We start from the raw sequence: 23,006 nt of genomic DNA on the forward strand, positions 1-23,006 counted from the left end.
ACTGTTATTTTCATCAGAGGAAAATATAACATCATGACTACAGGGATAGCACCAGTTAGGCAAAGTACTATGGAGCCATCTCGTTCTTTTTCAAATTACTGTGGTACTTAAGGGCTTTTTGTATCAAAACTGTAAAACAAGAGTGTCTCCATTCTTTGCTCCCCATCAAAAAATTAGAGATGGCAGAGAGAGGAGCAATATCTAGTTTTCACTTAAGAGGAATATAATAAACAACATTTTTTTTAAAAATCTGATTTTTAAGTTTTGGTATATAAATATAGCACGGTGTTATCTCAAACTGGCTGGCAAAGATGAAACTGGAGCAAGATTACCAACACTTAAACAGAAGCGACATAAACACTGATTACAAAATTCTGAAACAATACAAATATTTTTCTTGAAACATACACCCATGAAATATCGCTACCAACTTATGAATAAATTATAGTTGACAAATAACTTTTCCCTCAGAGGAAGTAAGCCTGGGCACTATGCATACAAGCACACAATTCTAAGTAATAACCAGAGGCAAACTCAGTCCCTGACCTCATGAAGCTCACAATCTTGGACAATCTTACAGGAGGGATAGTCAACAAGAAAATACAATCAGAGAAAAGAATCCACTAAAGGATACTAAATCCACTAAAAGATACTAAAGGCTATCTAACTTTATTTTTAAAATTTGAAGTATAATTTACATGCATTAAAACACACTGATGTTTTATGTTTGATTCAATGAATTTTGACAATTTTATACATATCAATCATAACTATCACCCAAAACCATCACTAAAGAAAGTTCCTACATCACCTTTTGAGTCATTTCCCCCTCCCATTTTCTGAGTTCTTTCATCACAGACTGATTTTGTTTGTTCTCAGATTTCCTATAAATGGATCACAGATTTTATTCTCTGTTGGCGTCTGGCTTTTTTCACTCAACATACTGTTTCTGAGATTGATTCATGTAGCAGCAGTTTGTTCCTTTTTTCTTGCCGACTAGTATTCCATTTATATACACTACAGTTCATTCTCTTATTGAGGAATAATTAATTTGAGGCAATAATAAGGCTGTAATATAGTTTCATAATGCTAATAGAAAATAACGCCGGATCAAATTTTGTGATGTTAGAATATACTGCCAGTAGTAAAGACAGAGAGACAGTGGTGGGGTGGGGGTTGGGGGGAGGCAACCTAGGAAGAGTATTTTTAACAGTAGAATAAGTCCTAAAGAGACGCTCATGTTTCATTAAGTCTATCAGATGCTCTTGTGGTATGACCTTCACACCATTTGTCACTCTTAATTGTTTCAAGCCCATCTCCCCAACTAGACTAGAATCATATCTGTCTGGGTTCACACCACTGGATCCAAATACCTGGCAAATACATAACATTCAGAGATGGGAAAGGTTTATCAAGGTTACTTGTATTCATTTTCTATGGCTGTGTAACAAATTACAACAAGCTCAACTGGCTTAGAACAACATATACTCATTATCTCATGGTTTTGTGGGTCAGGAATCCAGGCCCAGCTTAACTGCACCCCTGTACAGTCTCACAAGGTTGCGATCAAGGTGTGACCAGGGCTGGGCTGTCATTGGGACTCAGTTAGAGAAAGAATTTACTTCCAAGCTCATTTAGATTACTGGGAGAATTCATTTCCTTGAGGACCCCGGTTTCTTGACAAGAGGCCGCCTGCAGTTCCTTGCCACATGGACTTCTCCAACATGGCCACTTAGCACTTGATAATGCCAGCAAGGGGAGTTGCTGATGTGAGTCCAATAGTAAGACAGAATCTCACATAATGTTAAGATGGAAGCTACGTGCCACCACCCTAGCCTCTATCCACCACTCCATTCTCTAAAGACTATCAACAGACAAGCTCTTTCAAAAATAATTTATTCTGTGAAAAGATTCACAGTCAATTATAACTCAGAGGTTTTTTTTTTTTTTTTAAACAAAGTATAGCACAAGATCTTACAAAATTAGCTGGGTTAATATGTATTCATCTGGTAGATGAGAAGGCAACTAGTTATCACCAACAAAGATGACCAACTACAGATACCAATGTAAATGTAAGAGAATCAATAAAATAAAGGAAAGGAATGGAATTTCACAGAGATAATCAAAGTGAAACCCAAAGTGTTAGAACACCAGTGATTACATCCAGGATTAAATGTTTTTTGTTTCCCTCTCTTCTCTTTTACCTTGTCTCGGAATGGAGAGACTACGCAAGGTACCAGATCTACATATAAACAAGACTATATATATATACCCCCCAAATTCAGCACTAATGGGAACAGAAACCAACCAGGCCAGGGGAAAATATTAATACAAAGCAGCTAAGGCTACCAGTTCATATCAGCATTTCAATATAACTTTTTTTTTTAATTCTTGCAATCTAGTGGCAGTATCAAAAACTCAAGTATGCCACACTGAAATGCTGAGAGAGGAAAAAAATCCTCAATTTACTAAAACTACTAAAAGGAACAATCTAATCTTAACATGTTATACATATGAACAATTGGAAACTATGGAAACTTGTATGTAGAGATATATTAAAGCCTAACACAATTATAGAGATCCATACCAATATTAAGTGACAACAGCAAAACAAAATTTCAAAGGATTACTAACAGTACAGAATAAAGAAGTCTTTTTTTTTTTTAATCTGTTTTTTTATTAGGTCAATCTTGAAGTTTGAAAAGACCCACAAATGCAGACTAACCGCTAGCACACCATCAATGACAACTCTTTTAAGGAAAAGTAATTGCTACTAGGTCTAAGACTACTCTCAATGACCTCCCTGGTTCTTACACATGATGTGTGTGGGTCATTTTGCCTCAAGATCTTCTGTAAGCAGAAAGCATGCTGTATGTTTCACATGGACAAACAGTCTGCTTCTCTACTCCCAAGCAACACATGGGGGGAAAAAAAAACACGGACTGTTCAAAAGCTGGGGATGTCCCACAGAGCTTCTCTGTACCATCCCACAAAGGCAGGATGCATTAAAGACAAAAGATATTAGATCTCACAAAAACACAGAGGGAAAATATTACTTCTCTCTCAATTTTTGCCCTAACTGACAATGACAGCTATCAATTTTCATAAGTAACCATTTGAAAAAGGAGTGTGTTCTGCTTTATAAATGACACTTAAAAAACTGAAAAAAGGAAATGATGATAGGCCGGCACCAAAAACTTCTACCAAAATAAGTGTCTTAATGTCATACAGAACAGTCATACATAAAATAGTGTATTTGATACATTAAGAGTATACATAATGATACTTTTTGCTCAGTTAAATGCAATGCAGACTGAAATCTTAAAAAACCTACACAAGAGACAGTTACACAACACTTGCATGTATTCTTTCTCCCTACAAAGCACACACATGTATGTGTCATACACATTTTAGTCAGGCACACATCCATACTTAAAAGCAACAAGATCTCCAATAAATGTTACACATAAAAACATGCTGTGCATTCTAAGTCACTTCAGTCATGTCCAACTCTATGCAACCTCATGGACTGTACAGCCCACCAGGGTCCTCTGTCCATGGGATTTTTCCAGGCAAGAATACTGGAGTGGGTTGCCATTTCCATCTCCAGGGAATCTTCCCAACCCAGGGACTGAATCCAGGTCTCTTGCATCTGCTGCATTGGCAGGCGGACTCTTTACCACTAGCACCTGGGAAGCCCATTTTTCTAACACTGCTATTACATAATTATATGCACTATACTGTGATATACAATTTAATTAATTTCCAACTAACAAGCACTTGATATATAAATATGTATTATAATACATGTATTTAACCCAAGACATGTTATATACTACAGAAATAAGATTTCCAACTAACAAGGTGGTTAGATGGTAAAGAATCTGCCTGCAATGCAGGAGACTCAGGTTTAATCCCTGTGTTGGGAAGATCCTCTGGAGAAGGGAATGGCAACCCCTTTCAATAATATTCCTGCCTGGAGAATCCCATGAACAAAGGAGCCTGACAGACTAGAGTCCATGGGGTTGCAAAGAGTTGGACGAAACTGAGCAATTAAGCATGCACGCACATGTACAGTATTAATATCCCCTGATCCACAATTTGCTGAGATTAAAGAACCAAAGTGGGTAATTCAAAAGCAAAGTGAACAACATTCAGGGGGAAAGCAGTATCGAGAGAGAAACTGAAATAGCCACTTAAACAGCAATGTATATAGGCCCTCAAATTCATAAGCCAGAGTGCAATGTTAAAATCTGACAAATTACCAAGTACTGAAGAGTGTCAAAACACCCAACTTTGTCACCAAGATGAATGGGGTGATGGTATAAGCGAGCAGATACCTGTTTCATTATGAAAAAACATACATGCTCCCATTATAAGGTAGATACACTTGATGTTCACAATGCAGTAATTCAAACTAAAAAATAAAGATGGAAAGATTTCAAACCTGCAAGGCTGTCAGTCCTAGCTGTAGCTCTATGAAGTCACTTAGTATTATCAGGCCTCAGATTCCTCATCTATCAAATAAGGCATCCAGATCAGTCTTTCCCAAACTGCATTGTACAGAAAATTAGAAAAAAGAAAAAAGCTACAGAGATTCTCTAATATGTAGACACCAATACCTATGGTCAAAAATGTCTCAGCCTTTAACATGTTTATATGTACTGTAATAAAGAGCACAGGGTATTCAGCTTTTTCCAAATTTAAATTATAATAGGTTATTTTTTAGTTTTGAACTGTAATTCCTGTGATATGTGTTCTGCACAACATTTTGGTAAGCACTCTAACAAATAATGACCTTCCCAAGTGGCTCAGTGTTAAAGTACCCGACTGCCAATGCAGGAGACTTGGGTTCGATCCCTGGGAAGGGAAGATCCCCTGGAGGAGGAAGGAAATGGCAACCCCCGCCAGTATTCCTGCCTGGAGAATCCCACATACAGAGGACCCTAGTGGGCTACAGTCCACAGGGTCACAAAGAGTCAGACACAACTGAGCATGTGTGCATGCTAACAAATAATTGCTATGTTCTCTTCCAGGTATGAAGTTCATTCTACATTCCAGGGGTGGGGGGAAAGTGATCCAGTTTACCTAGTTTTAATCACCCCATTTTCAAAGTATCAGCAAATATACTCAAAGAGTATTGAAGAGTAAAAGGAGAGTGATTCCATTTTCTCCTCCCTTTTGACCCACATTTCAGGCTTGAGGAAAAGATGACAGGAAACAGTGAATTATAAGAAAGCTTTGGTGTCCTTCACATAGCAAAGGTAATTTTGTTAATTTCTATAAATTAATAACATGTATTAAACGCCTCAGAGACTCAGAGAATAGCATATTTTTGGTATACTCTATTTTAAAGGTGTTTATTCTAAGAATTACAAATGTTAAGTGCATTTACTGAATTTTCAAATGAACTTTTTTCCTTTAAAAAAAAAGTTTTGTTTTATACTCACCAGGGCTATCTAGTGTTAAGCTTTTTGCCACATGACCTGACAGCTATACTTTATCATGCAAACAGTATAGCAAATACGTTCTATCTCAGTTTACTTCCTGAGCAAGGGTAACTAATCTTCATATGCAGGACACTGGAAATGGAAGAATATGGGGCTGGGAAAAATAAAAATGAATGAGAGGCTCAGTCCTGCAATGGCTGTTATCATTGGGAAAAACACTCTTAAGTCAAAGCCCAAAGATATTCTGAATTCCACTATTCGTCAAAAACTCCTCCAGTAAGTACAATTACTATTATCACCTTCGTTTCTGCCTTTGAATCTTGGACCCAAGAAATGTGAAGTGACATGAAAGTAAGTCATGCTGCCTGAAGCATTGCTTTTACACTGGAGAATTGTACTGAGGTGTCTGAATTCAACATATATTAATAGAATTGTAATGATCAGAAACTATACTTACACAAAGAATGATTTTCCTAAATTTGAGGGCTGGGAAGTATCTACACACTTATTTCTATATACTCTGAATTTGCTCAGGCATGAGAGAAAGCTGCTTCATTTTAAAGTCTTGCTCCGTGGCATTTTCAGTTTTAAAGCAACTCAGCTGAGCTTGATGCAAGCCTACAGTGTTCTTTTTAAAGTACATACATATGGCAGATACTTGAATATCAGTTGTGAATCTCTAGGCTTACTAGAATTCTGACCACAACACTTCTGCATCTCAATTTCCAATATACAGCTTGTAAGCAAGGTTAGTCAAGGAAATCTCCAATATCAGTCAATTCCTTCCCACTGTGTTCTGAGAACTTCAGCAAATCCTCAAAGTGGGAGGCTGAGAGGAGAACTAGTTTGGCTATCAAAAACACAAGTGTCTGAAATGTACTAGCAGATCCTGCTGAAAAAGGTGAGGATGGGGGGAAGGCACGAAGACTAGAGAGAACTTGGACCTGAAAGGACTGGTTCCAGCTCTGTCCCTCTGGCATCACCAAGCCTCAGCTTACTAACAAAAGCCACGCTTCACCTAAAACAGTGAAACTGACCGTAAATGAATGAAGAGAAACTTGTACACTTTTCCGAGCTTCAGTCTTCTGGTGCGGGGTGGTGGCAGACAGATTGATGGAAGCATGTCATTTCGTAATTGTTCATGTTTACATATGCTATTGTTTATACCAAAAATATCCCGAGGCTGGCTGACTTTTTAAGACCTACTCTAACATACTAAGCAGCACTGATTTTACCTGTAAAATGAATGTAATAAAATATCTGTCTCACAGGACTGCTTTTAAGGACCAATATGCCAAAATATGCAGTGAAATTTGCAACGAATTTAACCTAGACTTAGCATCAGCACCACCACACCCCCTCCACACACAACAAAATACAAAACCCAGCTAAAAAAACTGACCAAAAACTTAACAGTTATTTCACAGAGGAGATAAAAGTGACACACTGCAGCAGTCAGTCTCCAAAGATGCCCAAAACAATTCTGTCCCTATCAGTATATGCATCTTCTCCCTTAACTCCAAGACTAGCCTGGCAACTTCCTCTCTCCGAAGGCTCTTTCTCAGAACCCAGCCACCATGCTGTGAGGCAGTCCTTGCAGCCCACGAGTGAAAGTGAAGTGAAGATGCTCAGTCGTGTCCGACTCTTTGCGACTCCATGGACTGTAGCCTACTGGGCTCCTCTGTCCATGGGATTTTCCAGACAATAGTACTGGAGTGGATTGCCATTTCCTTTTCCAGGGGATCTTCCCGACCAGGGATCGAACCTGGGTCTCCCGCATTGTAGACAGACGCTTAACCGTCTGAGCCACCAGGGAAGTCAGCCCACGTGAAGGAGCCAAAAAAAAAAAAAAAAAAAAAAGACCCTGGCTGAGCTCCCAATCAAGAATCCAGATGACTCTCAGCTGTCCACATGGCAGACATTCTAGCCCCTGCAGACTGCAGCCTGTTGACTATAATCATCCCAGCACCACAGCTGATCCCATGAAGCAAGAGAACCTCTCACTCAAGACACAGATTGCAAAATAATGAAATGCGGTTTTGTCACCAAGTTTACAGTAGTGGTTTGTTTTTACAAACAATCAGAACACATGACAAAATTCCCAGGTATACACTCTAGCAAACATGTACACATATGCACCAGAAAAGATAGCTTTTAATGTTCATAGTAGCATTACTCATAAAAAATGAGGAAACCCAATGTTCACCTAAAAAAATATATATATATAAATCCAAGTCAGAGACCCTTTATATAGGATAATATTTTTTAAAGCTCCAAACTAAGCAAAATTAGCAACATACTGTCTAGAAACATATACATGAGCCTTTTCCCTCAGTATTTCAAAGGGAATGTTACACGGCACTCAGGACAGTGGTTTCCTAGGCTGAAAAGGCAAACAACGAGGATAGGCTTGGGAAGAGCACAGATAGTGTGAAGTTGGTACGTTCCAGTTCTCTAGCTGTGTAGGGGTTTCACAGGTGTTTATCATGTTCCTAACTATATATATGGGTTTATACATTCTTTTATACGCAAGTTGCATTCTCAATATAGTTTGACTTATAAAAATTTTATTTAGAACATTATGAGGCAATTCACAACCAACAATTATGACCTCCAACACTAATTACACAAACGCTTATTAAAAGTCCAAAACGATTCTTATTTCAGAAAGAAAATCTTTTTTGTTGCTTTAAATTGTTTATATCAGACACTTCATTTAAATGCAGCAAATTATTTTAACAACCAAAATAAGTATCTTAAACAGGAGAAAAGATCTCCCTTTCTAAGTAAGTGACTAACTCATTTTTAACCATCTTCAAAAAAAAAAAAAAATTCTTATATTTAATAAGATTTTAGTCACTCCTCAAGCTCATTCTTCTGTTTTGAACAAATGACCGGACTTGACAGTTTTAAGATTACAGTTCATCTGCTGCACATTGTTTCATTATCCTGTTCCTTCAAATGCCAGAAAGCTGCCTAGTATAGTAAAACAAAACGCTTTTTTAGCTAACTAGAATAAAAATATTATTAGGACTGAAATTAAACTTCCATGAGGCAAATTCATTAAATTTTTTAATTTAAGAACATATTCAGTCACAGGCATTGTACTTTTATCCAATTAAAAAAAAAAAAAGAACATATTCAATGTCTTAATTGTCAATATATTCAACAAACTTTACTCACTATAATAGATTTTTTTTAAAGGCACCCTGATGTATGAAGGTTAAAAAAAAAATCAGTTTTAAGCAAAAATGTCACTACAGCACATCAGGTTTAGGACTCACAAGAATGTTGTTATTATTACATGAATAATAGGTATAATTAAAGAGCAGATCAATCATTTTGTTAAGAGTCCAACACACAGTAAAAGAAGATAAAGAGTTTATATCTTGGTTTACTTTACTCTTAAAATCTACAATATTCAATGATTCTCCCAGTGATTAGACATAGACAAAACTATTTCCACTGTGGACACTTTAAAGGAGATAAACAACTTATTTCATCCCTAACGAGTATTTTTATTTAGTATCCTTTAACAGTAAAGCATAAAAATTTCGATCAGACAGATCTGGAATGCTTCCTAAAGTGTTGCTTAATTTCCATATTAATTACCTGTTACCATAAAGCTAAGTCAAGAAGCGAGAAACCAAAGGGATCATTAATTAATCTAACCACATCCAAACTTATTTTTATGAATTTAGTATATTCTAACTAGTACCTGTGTATATAATGATTATTCCTATTCTTCCACATCAAGATATTATTTCTCAAGTCCAAACAAAATGCCAGCTTGTGAATTTTACTTCTATAGCTGATATCTTTCTTCATTTATCATCTCAAAAGAACACAGCACTGAAATTTTATCATTCATGATTTTTAGATATTAACTTACCTGTCTTTTCTTATTCAATGTTCCTTAACTAGTGAGTTAAAACGTGAGACAAAACTTTTACTTAAGAGTTGCTGGTATTTGGAAGAAATATTTACTCATGTAACTACAATCTCCCTCCCTTAAAATTATTCCTAAGGTATCCATCCATCCAACTAGCCATCTCTCAATTCCTGATGTTCAGGTAGATTACTTCTACAAACATTATCATCTACTTTCTTCAACTCTTTCTTTCTTAACATTAAAATGACATCTTTACTGAGAGTAAGATCTTGATGTTCACTATAAGCAGTTCACCACAGCATTCCAGTGTGTGACAGGGGCAGGGAATGGGGGCGTTTTCCCACACCACCAGGAAATTTTCCAACACCAGCTGGGTGTCCTACAATTCAACTGACATTATCTACCTGGAGACAGCATCAGATCCCACAGGTGAAGGGCTCACACCTGCAAAACTGAGCACCTCATCAACTTCAGATGCTAATCACAGTCCAGGTTCACCTGTGCTTCTAACCAACCATGACCCCTTGAACTAGCTCACAGAACTCAAGTATCTCATTAAGTATATCACTGGTTTACTATAAAAGGAGAGAACTCAGGAACAGCCAGATGATGAGCTCGTGTGCCGGATGGGGCACGGAGCTTCCACGCTCTCTCCAAACCCATCGCTCCAACTCCACAAGGTTCTAGAAGTTCTCCAAACTCCCACTGTTTTGGTTTTTATGGAGACTGTTACATAGGAACGACTGATTCAATTACTGGCCACTGGTGATTCTCTAGTGATTAGATCACTCCAGCTCCTCTCCCTTCCCTGGAGGTCAGGGGGTGGAATTAAAAGACCCACTGGCAACCATCTCCCATCCTCAGGTGAGCCAGGGGCTTCCCAACTTCACTCATTAACATATAAATGACACATTCAAAGCTGTCAACATTTAAGAAACTGCAAGGGGATGTAAGGTTTCCAAGGTGGCACAGTGAAGAAGTCAGCTGCCAGAGTAGGAGACACAGGGGACAAGGTTCAGCCCCTGGGTCGGGAAGATCCCTTGCAAGAGGAAATGGCAGCCCACTCCAGTATTCCTGCCTGGAAAATTCCACGGGCAGAGGAGCATGGCAGGCTACAGCCCACAGGGTCGCAAAGATTCAGACATGACTGCGTACACATAGAAGAGGATTTAGACCAAATATGACTTATTATCACTTTATCCCAACTACACATGATTTTCCTGACAGCACAAAGCCAAACTTTATCAAAGTATTACACAATAAGCACTTCTTGTTCCATCACTGTCATGACCAAAACAGAAAATGTGGTTATCGTCATTGATCATTCACTACACTCCCAATATAATGTAGATATTCTAGGAAGATGATGTTCTTAAGGATCTTCCTTTGTCTTTGTATAGTAATAACAATAAATTATAAATTATAATAAATTATAAATCTTCTTCAAAATGGCTCTGGCCTATTTGGTTAAATGAACAGTCATAAACAAAATTTAACTGAAGTCTGCTTTGTACTGGGATTAATAAAACTTGTACCTAAATCTCTCACATAAAACAGATATATTGGATTGTTATTTCTGAAAGAAGTATGCTGGGCATTTCCTAATAGTTAATACATTTTCTTTAGAAAAACAGCCCTACTTCCCTGAAGAATTCACACGAGAAACACTGAAGGTGTTAAAATAGCTTAAATCATTAAGTTGGACCATTATACAAATAGAGCCTAATTCCAAGTTTCTCGCTGGCACGCATTACATGGGATTTGGAGAAAAAAGGATAATAAATACATCTTCCTTATGAATAATGGTTAGCTCAATTTGAAGTTTGAAGAAAGAATGTCCGAGATTTATATTCTCCTTCAACTATTAATGATAACTACATAGTCTTTTTTTGTTTACAAAAGAAACCAACTGTTATCCATTCAAGTAGCATGGGTTCCATACTGCTGCTGCTGCTGCTAAGTCGCTTCAGTCGTATCCGACTCTGTGTGACCCCACAGACGGCAGCCCACCAGGCTCCCCCGTCCCTGGATTCTCCAGGCAAGAACACTGGAGTGGGTTGCCATTTCCTTCTCCGATGCATGAAAGTGAAAAGTGAAAGTGAAGTCGCTCAGTCGTGCCCGACTCTTAGCAACCCCAAGGACTGCAGCCTACTGGGCTCCTCCATCCATGGGATATTCTAGGCAAGAGTACTGGAGTGGGGTGCCATTGCCTTTTCCGGGGTTCCATACTAACGCACAGCAGAAAAATACCACTAAATTTGATGAAAATCATTCTGACCAATAAACAGAAATGCATCAGAAGCATTCATATGTGTGTTTCACTTAAGAACTGCTAATTAGAAGCTCATAATCTTGAATAACGTTTCCAATAGTATCTTTAAATCACTTCCTAATCCATGACAAATTCTCACACCCCAATAAATACTAAGTTCCTACATAAAAATCAACGACCTCTTCTTAACCTTTCTCTGAAAAAAATTTTTTATCCCCTCAAGAAGCTTTTGAAAGGATTCTACCATCACCCCTCTCACATTCTTTTTGAAAACCAAGATAATTACTAAATCAATAAAAGAAAAAAAGATATTGACACTGGCTGGGACCTGGGACCATTTCCTATAGCACTTGTACATGGACAAACATCTCCCTGAGCAACAGAATACAAAGAAACTATAAGGGACTAAAAATAACTGTGCATGTGCAGGTTGGGGCAAATTATGGAGAACACCATACAAAAAGGCCGAAACACGGCTACTTCTGAGGTGCCAGGACCAAAAGCAAGTTGCACATTATCCCTGCACACATCAACGGGGTAGAAAGACTACCTGACCCGACCCTCCAATCCTACCATCACCCCTAAGGGACCAGCTCACCTCTCTGCAAGGTGCAAGCAAGGGACCCTGTTATTTCTGTTCCCTCCTGCTGCAGGAGTCCTTTTGTCAATATCTATTGATTAAAGAGGCCTCTTATCAATTTCTATTGACTGAAGAACCCAGAGTGAAAGTCGATCAGTCGTGTCCAACTCTTTGTGGCCCCATGGACTTTGTGGCCAGAATACTGGAGTGGGTAGCCTTTCCCTTCTCCAGGCGATCTTCCCAACCCAGGGATGGAATGTGGGTCTCCCTCGTTGCAGATTCTTTACCAGCTGAGCCACGAGGGAAGGCTGAAGAACCCAGATGGGTAACAGTATGGGAAAAGAATAAAAGTGGTGGTCATGGAGGACTGGAAGAAAGCAACATGAAAGCAACACTCAGAGAAAAGGAAGTGATTCAAGAGCCATAATATCTCCACGAAATCACAACCAACCTGGAGTCAACAATCCTCTACAAAAATATTAATGCATTGAACAGTCCAGTCTTACGGTTTTCCTAAATTCCTCTAGTTCAGATTCTCTATCAAGACTACAGCAACTTTTCCTTATGTAAATTTTAGTGTATATACTTTAAAAAGAACAACACTTGGCAAAAGCTACAGTTTAAAAAGCCAATAATTTTGCATTTATCTGATTATCATTTGTCTCCTGAAAGTGATGTCTCCTCCCCAACCTCTTGTAGTCTTACTGTCTGAAAAGATTAAATCTCTCCATACCTTTAAAAACACTTGTGCTATGAGCAGGCAACCTCCTCAGGTGGTTTAAAAGTACGGTGAATCAAATTATTGTCAAACCTTATTTCCGACTCTCAACACCCTTCAAGCACTGAAGATTAATCTTACAGTGATGAACAACAACAAAAAAGCAAGACACAAAAGCCACAAGTTCATTTTTCTAAAGTTCTAAGATAGGCAAAACTATATTATTTAGGAATGCACTCAGAATTATACCACCTAGGAAAAAAAGCAGAATGTAATTACTATCATGTGTGTGGTGGGGAGGGGGATGGATTGAGAAAGCACACAACAAGAATTCTGCCACTGCTAAGTCACGTCAGTCGTGTCCCACCAGGCTCCCATCCCTGGGATTCTCCAGGCAACAATACTGGAGTGGGTTGCCATTTTCTTCAGTGCATGAAAGTGAAAAGAAAGTGAAGTCGCTCAGTCGTGTGTCCAACTCTTCGCGACCCCATGGACTGTAGCCTACCAAGCTCCTCCCTCCATGGGATTTCCCAGGCAAGAGTACTGGAGTGGCTTCCCATTGCCTTCTCCACAAGAATTCTGAGGTGGCAGCAATTTTTTTTCCTAAAAAAATATTTATTTATTTGGCCGCACTGGGCCTTAGTTGCAGCACACGGGATCTAGTTTCCTGACCAGGAATCAAACCCGTGCCCTCTGCATTACAAGCTCTGAGTCTTAGGCAGTGGACCCACCCAGGGGACATCCCGTGGTGGCAATTCTTTTGATGATGGAGGTGATGGTCACATTGGTGTTTATTTTATAAACAGTCATTACACTGCACATTAGGTTTATATACTTTTCAGAATGTGTTTCACTGTAAGGGAAAAATTTTTAACAGACTGAAGCTGAATATCTTCTCACTGACAGAATATGATTCTTTTATGTAAATATTTAAGACATTTTCAGAATATCTCAAAAACTAAAAGAATGCCACCTTTCAGTAATTCTGTACTCCATTATTTTTTCTATGAATTACACAGGTAAGATGGTCTGATAACTAGTTTAATAATAAAAACTACTTAAACAGGTTGCATTCTATTTAACAGGAGTTACTGGTGTTTTAAGAATAAGCATGAATTGCTAAAAGAATAGATCTAAAAAGTTCTCATCACAGTAAAAAAGTGAGGAGGGTAACTATATAAGGTGATTGATAGATGTTAAGTAGAGTTCCCCTGCTGATTATTTCAAAATGTATACAAATATTAAATCATATGTTGTATATCTGAAACTAATGTTATATGTCCATTTTACTTCAATTAAAAGAATTTAAAAGGCATGATAGTCACAAGTGAGTTTCCAGGTTTTGGCCAGCAGCACATTTAAGTTATGTATATACTGGCATTTTAGAAATTAATTATGAATTACTACATTTTAATTTTTAAAATAGTATGAAAAAGTATATGCTGTAATATTATCTATCCATCTATCTAAAAAAACAGAATCCAATAATTTAAATTTAAAAACCAAATTCAGTCCAAGTCATCTGTAGGTTGCAGAGACTGCGAGATATCACTAAAGAAAAGAACATCCACAGTATGAAGAAAACTACTTGAGAATAGCTAATAAACCTGCAAGGCATGAAAAAGAAATTAAAAGGAGATTCCAAAAGAAACCTTACCAACTTGGTTATCAGCAAATTGCTAGTACTTTACTAACAGAAACATAGAATTTCTTTATGTTTTTCTGTGGTAATATTTCCCTTGAGGTAAGAATAAAGAAAAAAAATCAAAAATAGAAGCTTGAAAAGTTGAACTATGGAAACTAGTAACTTATAGAAATTACAGATAATTGATGGAGTTTTGAAAATTACTAGTTCTAAAGAGTCAAACTTCACATAAAAGCCATTTCCACAGCTAAACTTGAACTGCAAACATCTCCCAGACAGATTTAAGTCAAGGTAGACACTTTCATGCATTGGAGAAGGAAACGGCAACCCACTCCAGTGTTCTGGCCTGGAGGATCCCAAGGATGGCCGAGCCTGGTGGGCTGCCATCTACGGGGTTGCACAGAGTCGGACATGACTGAAGCGACTTAGCAGCAGCAGCAGACACTAACTTCCCATCTTTTGAAGTAACAATCTCCAAACAACTTCTCAAAAAACTTCTAATGCAAACACAGATGCAAAGAAAATACAAAAGAATTTGGCCAACCCACAACTATACTACCTTAGAAAGAGTACTCCAGTCCTCTGGCAGTCAGGAAACAAGCTGATTTCTTTGTCCTGAAAACAAGACAAGCTGACCAACATTAACTCTCTAAAAAGTCCTTTAGACTATAGAATTCCAAGAGCAAAGAGTCAGACACTACTTAGCCACTGAACAGTAACAACCATAATTTCCTTAACTGGAATGGGTTAATACTTCCAACTTCATTTCTCTCAACTTTTTCTAGACAAATCTAAATGAAAACTTTGAGTTGGATTCAATCATTTTCCCCTCTCATTCAGCTATTCCCTTAAAAGCCCCTCTCTGAAAATTGCCTAGTCATTCGGGTATAACAACTTTAAGCCACCATCGAATCGACTCTTCTCTCTTCCCTACATCAAAACAAAAAAGTAATTAGCCATCATCCAACTAGTGAGTGTGTAGTTAGTCAGAACAGGAGCTGTGTGTGCCCAGGCATTTTGACAGGCCAGCGTGTTAAGACTTAAATCAGGGAGGCTGATTAAAAAACATAAATTAAATGGAGGACGCTGTCATTTAATCCTGCCTTGGAGGCAAAAGATGTAATAAAAAGGACAGATTCTGGAGAACAAGCAGACCTGTATTATTCAGTCTTTGAGAGTAATATTGCACTGAAATATTTTTTATCTACTGAAATAAAAGATGTTACCTATCTTTTCAATTCTAAGATCTAAAATCAAGTTATAAGACCATGTAAAAACTAAGCATTTACCACTTTTTAGAACATACATTCAAGTTACCCTGCAATATTAAGTTCCAAAGAAAGAAAAGTCACAGATGACATGTATACCACTCACAATTTCCTAGAAATTTGCTTTTCTAAAAATAGTACAAACTTGAACGATATAAAGATATTTACCAACTTAAATACAGGTTATATTCCAAAATATTTGTTTAAATGTCTTTCATTTAAAACTATGAAAGTCCTTTTCCAAAAAAATAAGGCTCATTGAAAACTATGAAAGTGCTTTTCCAAAGAAATAAGGCTCCAAACAGTAGTTCAGTTTCCTGGCAAGTCTACAAATGCCAGTTAACCTACATTTACCTAAGATATGAGAGCCTTGAGTAGTTGCTCCTGTTTCTTCCAGCCCTGCTGCTGCTGCCACTGCTAAGTTACATCAGTTGTGTCCGACTCTGTGTGACCCCACAGATGGCAGCCCACCAGGCTCCTCTGTCCCTGGGATTCTCCAGGCAAGAATACTGGAGTGGGTTGCCATTTCCTTCTCCACTTCCAGCCCTGACTCTCCCCTAACAGATTTTTCTTTTAATCTTATAGTATTGCCTGGTAGCTCAGCTGGTGAAAAATCCACCCTCAATACAGGAGACCCTGGTTCAATCGCTGGGTCTCCCTGGGTCAGGAAGATCCCCTGGAGAAGGGATAGGCTACCTACTCCAGTATCCTTGGGGTTCCCTGCTGGCTCAGACTGTAAAGAATCCACCTGCAATGCTGGAGAACCTGGGTTTGATCCCTAGGTTGTGAAGATCCCCTGGAGGAAGGCATGGCCGTCCATGCCAGTATCCCTGACTGAAGAATCCCCATAGAGGAGCCTGGTGGGGTCCATGGGGTCGCAAAGAGTTGGACACAACTGAGCGACTAAGCACACACTTTCTATCAATTTCTAAATTCCTGGAAATTATCTTTTTATGTAAGAAAATAAAGTAAGGTCATAGAAACCCTCTCAGAAAAAGAGCAAGAGGTTTAAAAACAAAAAAGCCACCAGCATCAAGATTAAGCAGATGAAGGGGTAAAAGTGGAACAGCAGGTTAACCACTTATATATTTCTCCCTTTCAGAAGTGTTAATTTTGCCCATGTTTTGCAACTGTGGGTCCTATACTGTTTGAAAATGTTTTCCTTTCTTCCTATTTATTGCAGGGACTGAGAGAAGCCACTTTTGGAATCATACATAATACTCAATTACACATTCCACGTGGATAAAACATGGCAAAAAGAGCACGAAGAAGACTCATCAGAAGACTCCTTGGTGGTCCAGTGGTTAAGAAGCCACCAATCAATGCAGGGGACAGGGGTTCAATCTCTGGTTCAGGAAGATTCCATGGGCCAAGGAGCAACTAAGCCCATGTACATAACTACAGAGCCCTTGCGCCCTAGAGGCTGTGGTCTGCAAGTCACCACAATGAGAAGCCCACACTGCGCAACTAGACAGAGTCTGTGCACAGCAATGGAGCACAGCCAAAACGCTAAAAAAAAGAAAAAAAGAAACTCATAATAAGCACAGGCTCACCAATAAAAGGCTTCTAATAATTCAACCGAGTTTAGGGGTTCCACAAAAACTAAATCTAATAAAACCTTCAGAATTTCTCCTGAGACACAGGATTCAACTTTGGAGAAGGGAATGGCAACCCGCTCCAGTACTCTTGCCTGGAAAAAATGGACGGAGAAGCCTGGTAGGCTACAGTGCACGGGGTCACAAAGAGTCGGACACAACTGAGCGACTTCACTTCCTTTTCACTTTTAAGTCGTTTAACAGACTTGGGCTAAAAGCACTGACTTAAAATGTACTCAGTTGAGTTACTAACCAAAACCCAGAATGACTGAATCTGATTCTAACCTGCAGTTCAATTTGAAGATGATATATAAACTATTTATGCTCATTATATTCAAGTATTATAGAAAATAAATGCTACCCAGAGATAAGAGCTCCTCTTTATCACAGAGTTGAGGAACAAAGATAACATTCTTCACATTACAGTGTACTATTAGTATCCTACAAGCAGGATTTAAAAGCAGTAATGGACAGATAGAAAGACATGATAAAGCAAATTAAGTAAATACTAACTGGTGAAGGAAATGGCAACCCACTCCAGTATTCTTGCCTGGAAAATCCCACAGAGAGGAGCTGGGCAGGCTACAGTCCATGGGGTTACAAGAGAGTCGGACACGACTTAGCAACTGAACAACAAAGTGCAGTATGAGTGCTCACTGTAAAAATCTTTCAGCTTTTCTGTATGCTTGAAAATTTTCATAATATGACAATCAAGCAATATACCGAGCTGCTGAACTGTACAGTGCTTTATGATACAGGTTAACTGCAGTACTGTCTTTCCCTAACAGCATTAAGTTTTCAAAGTAAACAAAATGACAGAAAAAAACGTTTCAGTCACTTGAGAATATCCATCATTCCATTATTTCTGAGAGCATGTATGCACTGATTCATAAGATACTACGATGAAGACAACTTTTAACACTTTCTCATACCACACAAAGCACCCAAAACTTACTGAAAGCATAAAAATCAGAGAAGACAAAACATGGACAGGCTAGTAAGTCTGCCCATATTCATAATAACTGGGTCAGAACCTAGATGCAATTCCTTAATCAAAGTTCCTCAGACCAACATTGTGCAAACTGCTTATGGCAGTAAGGGGTGTGCAGGCTTATTCAGGTTGGCCCTCAATACACGAATAAAGACAGAAAAAAGTTCCAGAGTGGTTGTTGACAGAGCCTAACTTCCCCAGCACCTATGAGACGCCTCAGGAAACCTGTGATTACGACCTACAGGAGCCACCACACTCAGTCAGTGGGAGCAGGTCCAATCCCCTCATCCAACCCAGGAGCTCCACACACTTCCTGCGCCTCCTACCTAAGTGTTCTTAGAAGTGGAAAGATCTCCAGGGCTCAAGGCTTGAGAAGTTTGAAATTACCATGAAATCAGTGACAGTATCCCTGTTCTGAAGGGCCTCTGGATTGCTGTTGCTAATGATTCCGTAAGGAGACTTGAGATTTTGTGACACTCCTGCTCCTAAAATTGGTTTTGTTACCCAGTTTGTCATGTTCAGAACTGAGGTTAACAGCCTCTCTTGTCATTTGTCAAGTGAAGAAAAACATGGAGACTTCAAAGTCCAGGAAGTAGTCCCCAGCTTACAAACAGCTTACGTTCCAAAGGTTTATCACTCCTCTGAAAACGTTTGTACTAATTAACCTATTTATACCAACGTTTCTATGAAAAATTGCCTCCCAAGTTTCAACTCCATAAACTGCAGCTTTCTGCCCTGCTACCCTTTTTTTGTTTTTATAGTTAATTGCAGTTAACTCAAGGCTGAGAGAATTCTCCTTCCAGGACTCCAGGGAGAACCCTTCTCCAACCCTGCAGGCAGGGGAAAAGAGCAACTCTTATAGGGAGCTTTTCCACTGCATCTGTGGGAAAAGCTACCACAATTTAACAAGATAATGGTTATGGGAAAAGCACTTGGTTAATATAAAAGTATTAACAGCTACAACAAAAATAAGTAGAAACTACATTCTGCGCCAGATAAAAAGATAAAATTAGGTGCTGTTAAACAAGTTGGTCAACCAAATGTTTGCCAAGTACAAACAACAAGTTCTCAAACTGTGTCCTCATGTATGATCAACTCAACTGATAAGGGGGGAAATTAGGCTAAAGTGAAGTGGGGAACAGATCATTACCCAAAATGCAATGAAGTTCTAAAAAAGTGCAGTGTATTTTAAAATTCAATAAATATTAATGAACATCACATACCACACCTTCTAACAACTGGTAAGCTTTATAAAATAACTTAAATGACAAACTTTTTAAAAAACAAGTATAACTTTGTGACAATGAGTCACCTTTGGCAGCTAACTAGTCTTACACAATATAAGTACTACTATTAAAATTTATAGAAATAACTTACAATCAAACAGAGGAAGTAAACTTTTCAATAAAAAGACCTCAGAAGTGAAGCCAGTGTACAGAAACATAAAAAAAAAAAGAAAAAGGGATCAGGGAAGATCAGAGAAAAATTGGTTTTGGGCACAGAACCTGAGAGGAACATTCAAATATTATTAAAGGTTCATGTCACTACTACATGTTAAAACAGTAATCTGAGAGACTCCCAAGACAGTATAACACTTGAGTGTGTGTAGAATCAAAGTGCTGGTAATATTAGTAGCTTTGAAGAAAAACTACTTTTAAAATTTAAATTTTTCAATAAGAATGGATTTTAAAAATAAGATACCTGAATTCTTTGAAAGACATGACAGGAAAAACATAAGTGAGCAAACAAAGAAAAAAATTTTTTTGACTGAAAATTCTAAGTCATCTGAATTATACTGAAGATTTATACTGGCAAATCTCCATTCACAATAAAAGATAGGGAAAATTCCTTTATTATAAAATGCTATTTACTTCTAGTCAGAATATCTAACATTAGGAACATAAATGTTTAACCAAGAATATAACAAAACATAAATATTAAAACTATCAGTAAGCTGAACAGCTACATCAAATAGATCTTTAAGACTTCTGAGGTTTATATACCTTTAGAGTATATGAATCAAAGTCAAACGTTATATATTCTACTCAAGGATGTTTCTAAAATGTGTCTTATACGTAGAAAAAGGGGCACAAAACACATTTTCGTGTGAGCAAAAAACGATTTTGTTCTCCAAAAACCCTTGGGAGTGTATTTTCAAAACTAGAGAAGAAATCAACTTTTAATTTTTTGCCATACTAAAAAAAAACTTATCTGTGAAGCAATCCAGTAAGACTTTTCATGACTATAATATTCAATTTTAGTAGAAACTCTTTGGCTGGCTTGATGCACAGGTCTAACCTTCCTTCAAAATAAGGAAAAATACCAATACAGCTGTTAATTTCTCCGCAATCTTTAAGCCTCAATGTTACTATTAAAAATTCTGCTTTTAAAAATTATACTCTCCAGAAACAGAATTCACAAATTTTGTTACCGAAACATTCGGTCAACCATGCACTTCTGCTCTTGTAATCTGAAAAAACAGAACTTTCTCTTTTCACATTGTTCAGCAACATATTAGCAGTTTTCATTTTCTGGTTCCAATTTCATTTTTATCTCACTTGCTTATGTGTTTAAAAGCTAGGACTAAGAATACTCTGGTTCATAAGGCTTCACAGGAATTTATTTTCTTCTGTGATTCCAAGTAACACAAAAGTTATTTTTAAAAAGAAAAAAAAAACCACCTCTAAAATGCTTTTGAAAACGTTTCATGGAAGCATGTCACATCTGTTAATTGTCTATGTAAATTGAATTCTCCAGGAGTGGACCCCTCTGGTGTTCAACAGACGATGCACTACCAATTTTTCTATCTGTGACAGAACTTCAATTGGTGCTTTAACATCACTCCCCCAAATATTTATTAGTCATATATTTAGTAACTCTCAAGATTTTCTTTCTCTTTAATCCCAGCGATAAATACCAGTTTAGTTGGGTCTGATTATAAGGAAGTAAGATTAACTCAACGGTGATGGGTCAAGATGAATTAAGTTAGTTAAAAGGCATAGATTCAGACTGAAATAAAACCCACAAGAAACTTAACCTAGGCTGGGCAAGTTGCAAAAAAAAGCACTCTTCCTATCACAGACCATTCCTATCACAGACCAATGAATTAAATTAGATAAATTAGCCAGTGCTCTTAATGGGGTAATTTCCTAAAACCTGAGGTCAGTCCCTGATGCCATGTGCAAATTCAGTATTAAAATCCAGGGTTCCCATCCACTATGCTACTGTTTGTTCTCTAATCCACAAACCTTCCTACAGAGACCAATAAAGGAACTAATGTAACGCTTTCGGATATTGTGCATAACATACTGAGGGTGACAGTTTGGCTAAGTCATGAGCCAAGGTAATTGTGGACCGGTGAGGTGCGGAATGCACTTAAGGGCCGTGAAAAAAAAAAGCCACTCTTGACAATATCTCACGTTAAATAAATTAGCGTCCCTAGCCTTCAGATCACTTTCAGGGATACTATTTCCTTTGCTCCAACACCTCGCTCCCTCGCTTTTTCCCTTCCCGTCTGAGAGCCCAGAGAGACAACGTAAAAGCGTGCAACTGCGAGTCTGAGCAGACGAGGCTCCGGCACATCGGGACTCACCTCCAACTGCAACGGGGCACCCCCCCCTGGGTGATCCCACCCCAGCCAGCCGAAAAGGCGCCGGAGAAGCTGAGAGCCCCGGGCAGTGGGGAGGCGGGGAGTCCGCCGTCCGGCAGCCCGCGAGGCGGGTCGGGCTCCGGGGGCCGAGCCGGCCGCAAAGAGCCACGTTCGCCCTCCCGGGAGTCGGCAGGCTCGCCCGGCCCGGGGTCAAGGTCCCGGTCGGGCCCCGACGCCCCGCCTCGAGCCGCGCGGAGAAACTTCGCCGCGGACGGGGGCGCGCCCGAGCTCCCCGGACCCACGGCCGGTCTGGGCAGAGCGGGCGGTGGGGGTGGGGGGGGTAGCGGCGGCGGGGGAGGGGCGGCGGGCACTCACCACGGGTCGAACTCGTGGATGATGCTTTCGAAGCGGATGACCGCGAAGAGGCGCGAGCTGAAGCCCGCGAGCCAGGCCAGGAAGAGGATGGTGAAGGAAAGCAGAGACTGCCAGCCGGCCGGCTGCGACAGCCCCCCGGACAGCCCCGCGGGGGCCGGCTTAGGCGCCGTGCCGCCCGCCGCCTTGTGCGCACACTGGGCTCCGGGCCCGTGCCGGCTGTTCCCCAGGGCCATGAGGCCGCTCCACGGGGACGAGTTGAGGGACGACTTGTGCTTGCTCTCCGGGGCCGAGGGCTCCGCCATGTTGTGCCCCGGCGGCGGGTCTCGCTCCGCGCCGCCGCCGCCGCCTGGTGCGAGGGGTGCTGGGCGGGGACCCAGAGGAGGAGGAGGAGGAGGAAGAATGAGGAGAGGGAGGAGGGAAGAGCGCGGCGCGCGCCCGCCCTCAGCGCCGCGAGGCCAGAAAACTGGGGGTGGAGGCGGCGGCGGGGAGTCTCCGCCTCAGCAGTGGCCGCGACCGCCGCTCTCTCAACTCGGATGGCCCTTGCGCCCCTCTAGCCATCCGTCTCCTCAGTGCAGCTGCGGCAACGGCGAAAGCTGACGGGACGAGGGCGCCAGAGAAAGAGCAGGAGCAG

The 23,006-nt window shown here is 39.6% G+C and overlaps 1 protein-coding gene across 1 annotated transcript in view; it reads right to left on the bottom strand.

The window, feature by feature from the left end:
* Positions 1-22,767, bottom strand: part of STT3B (STT3 oligosaccharyltransferase complex catalytic subunit B) — a 100,221-nt gene extending 77,454 nt beyond the window's left edge. The window contains exon 1 of the mRNA XM_040246325.1: positions 22,376-22,767. Coding sequence (XP_040102259.1) covers positions 22,376-22,677 — 302 coding nt within the window. The 5' untranslated portion in view covers positions 22,678-22,767. The remainder of the gene's footprint in view (positions 1-22,375) is intronic.
* Between the last annotated feature and the right edge of the window lie 239 nt (positions 22,768-23,006).

This window comes from Oryx dammah, unplaced genomic scaffold (genome assembly GCF_014754425.2).
Source record: "Oryx dammah isolate SB20612 unplaced genomic scaffold, SCBI_Odam_1.1 HiC_scaffold_9, whole genome shotgun sequence".
NCBI lineage: Eukaryota > Metazoa > Chordata > Mammalia > Artiodactyla > Bovidae > Oryx > Oryx dammah.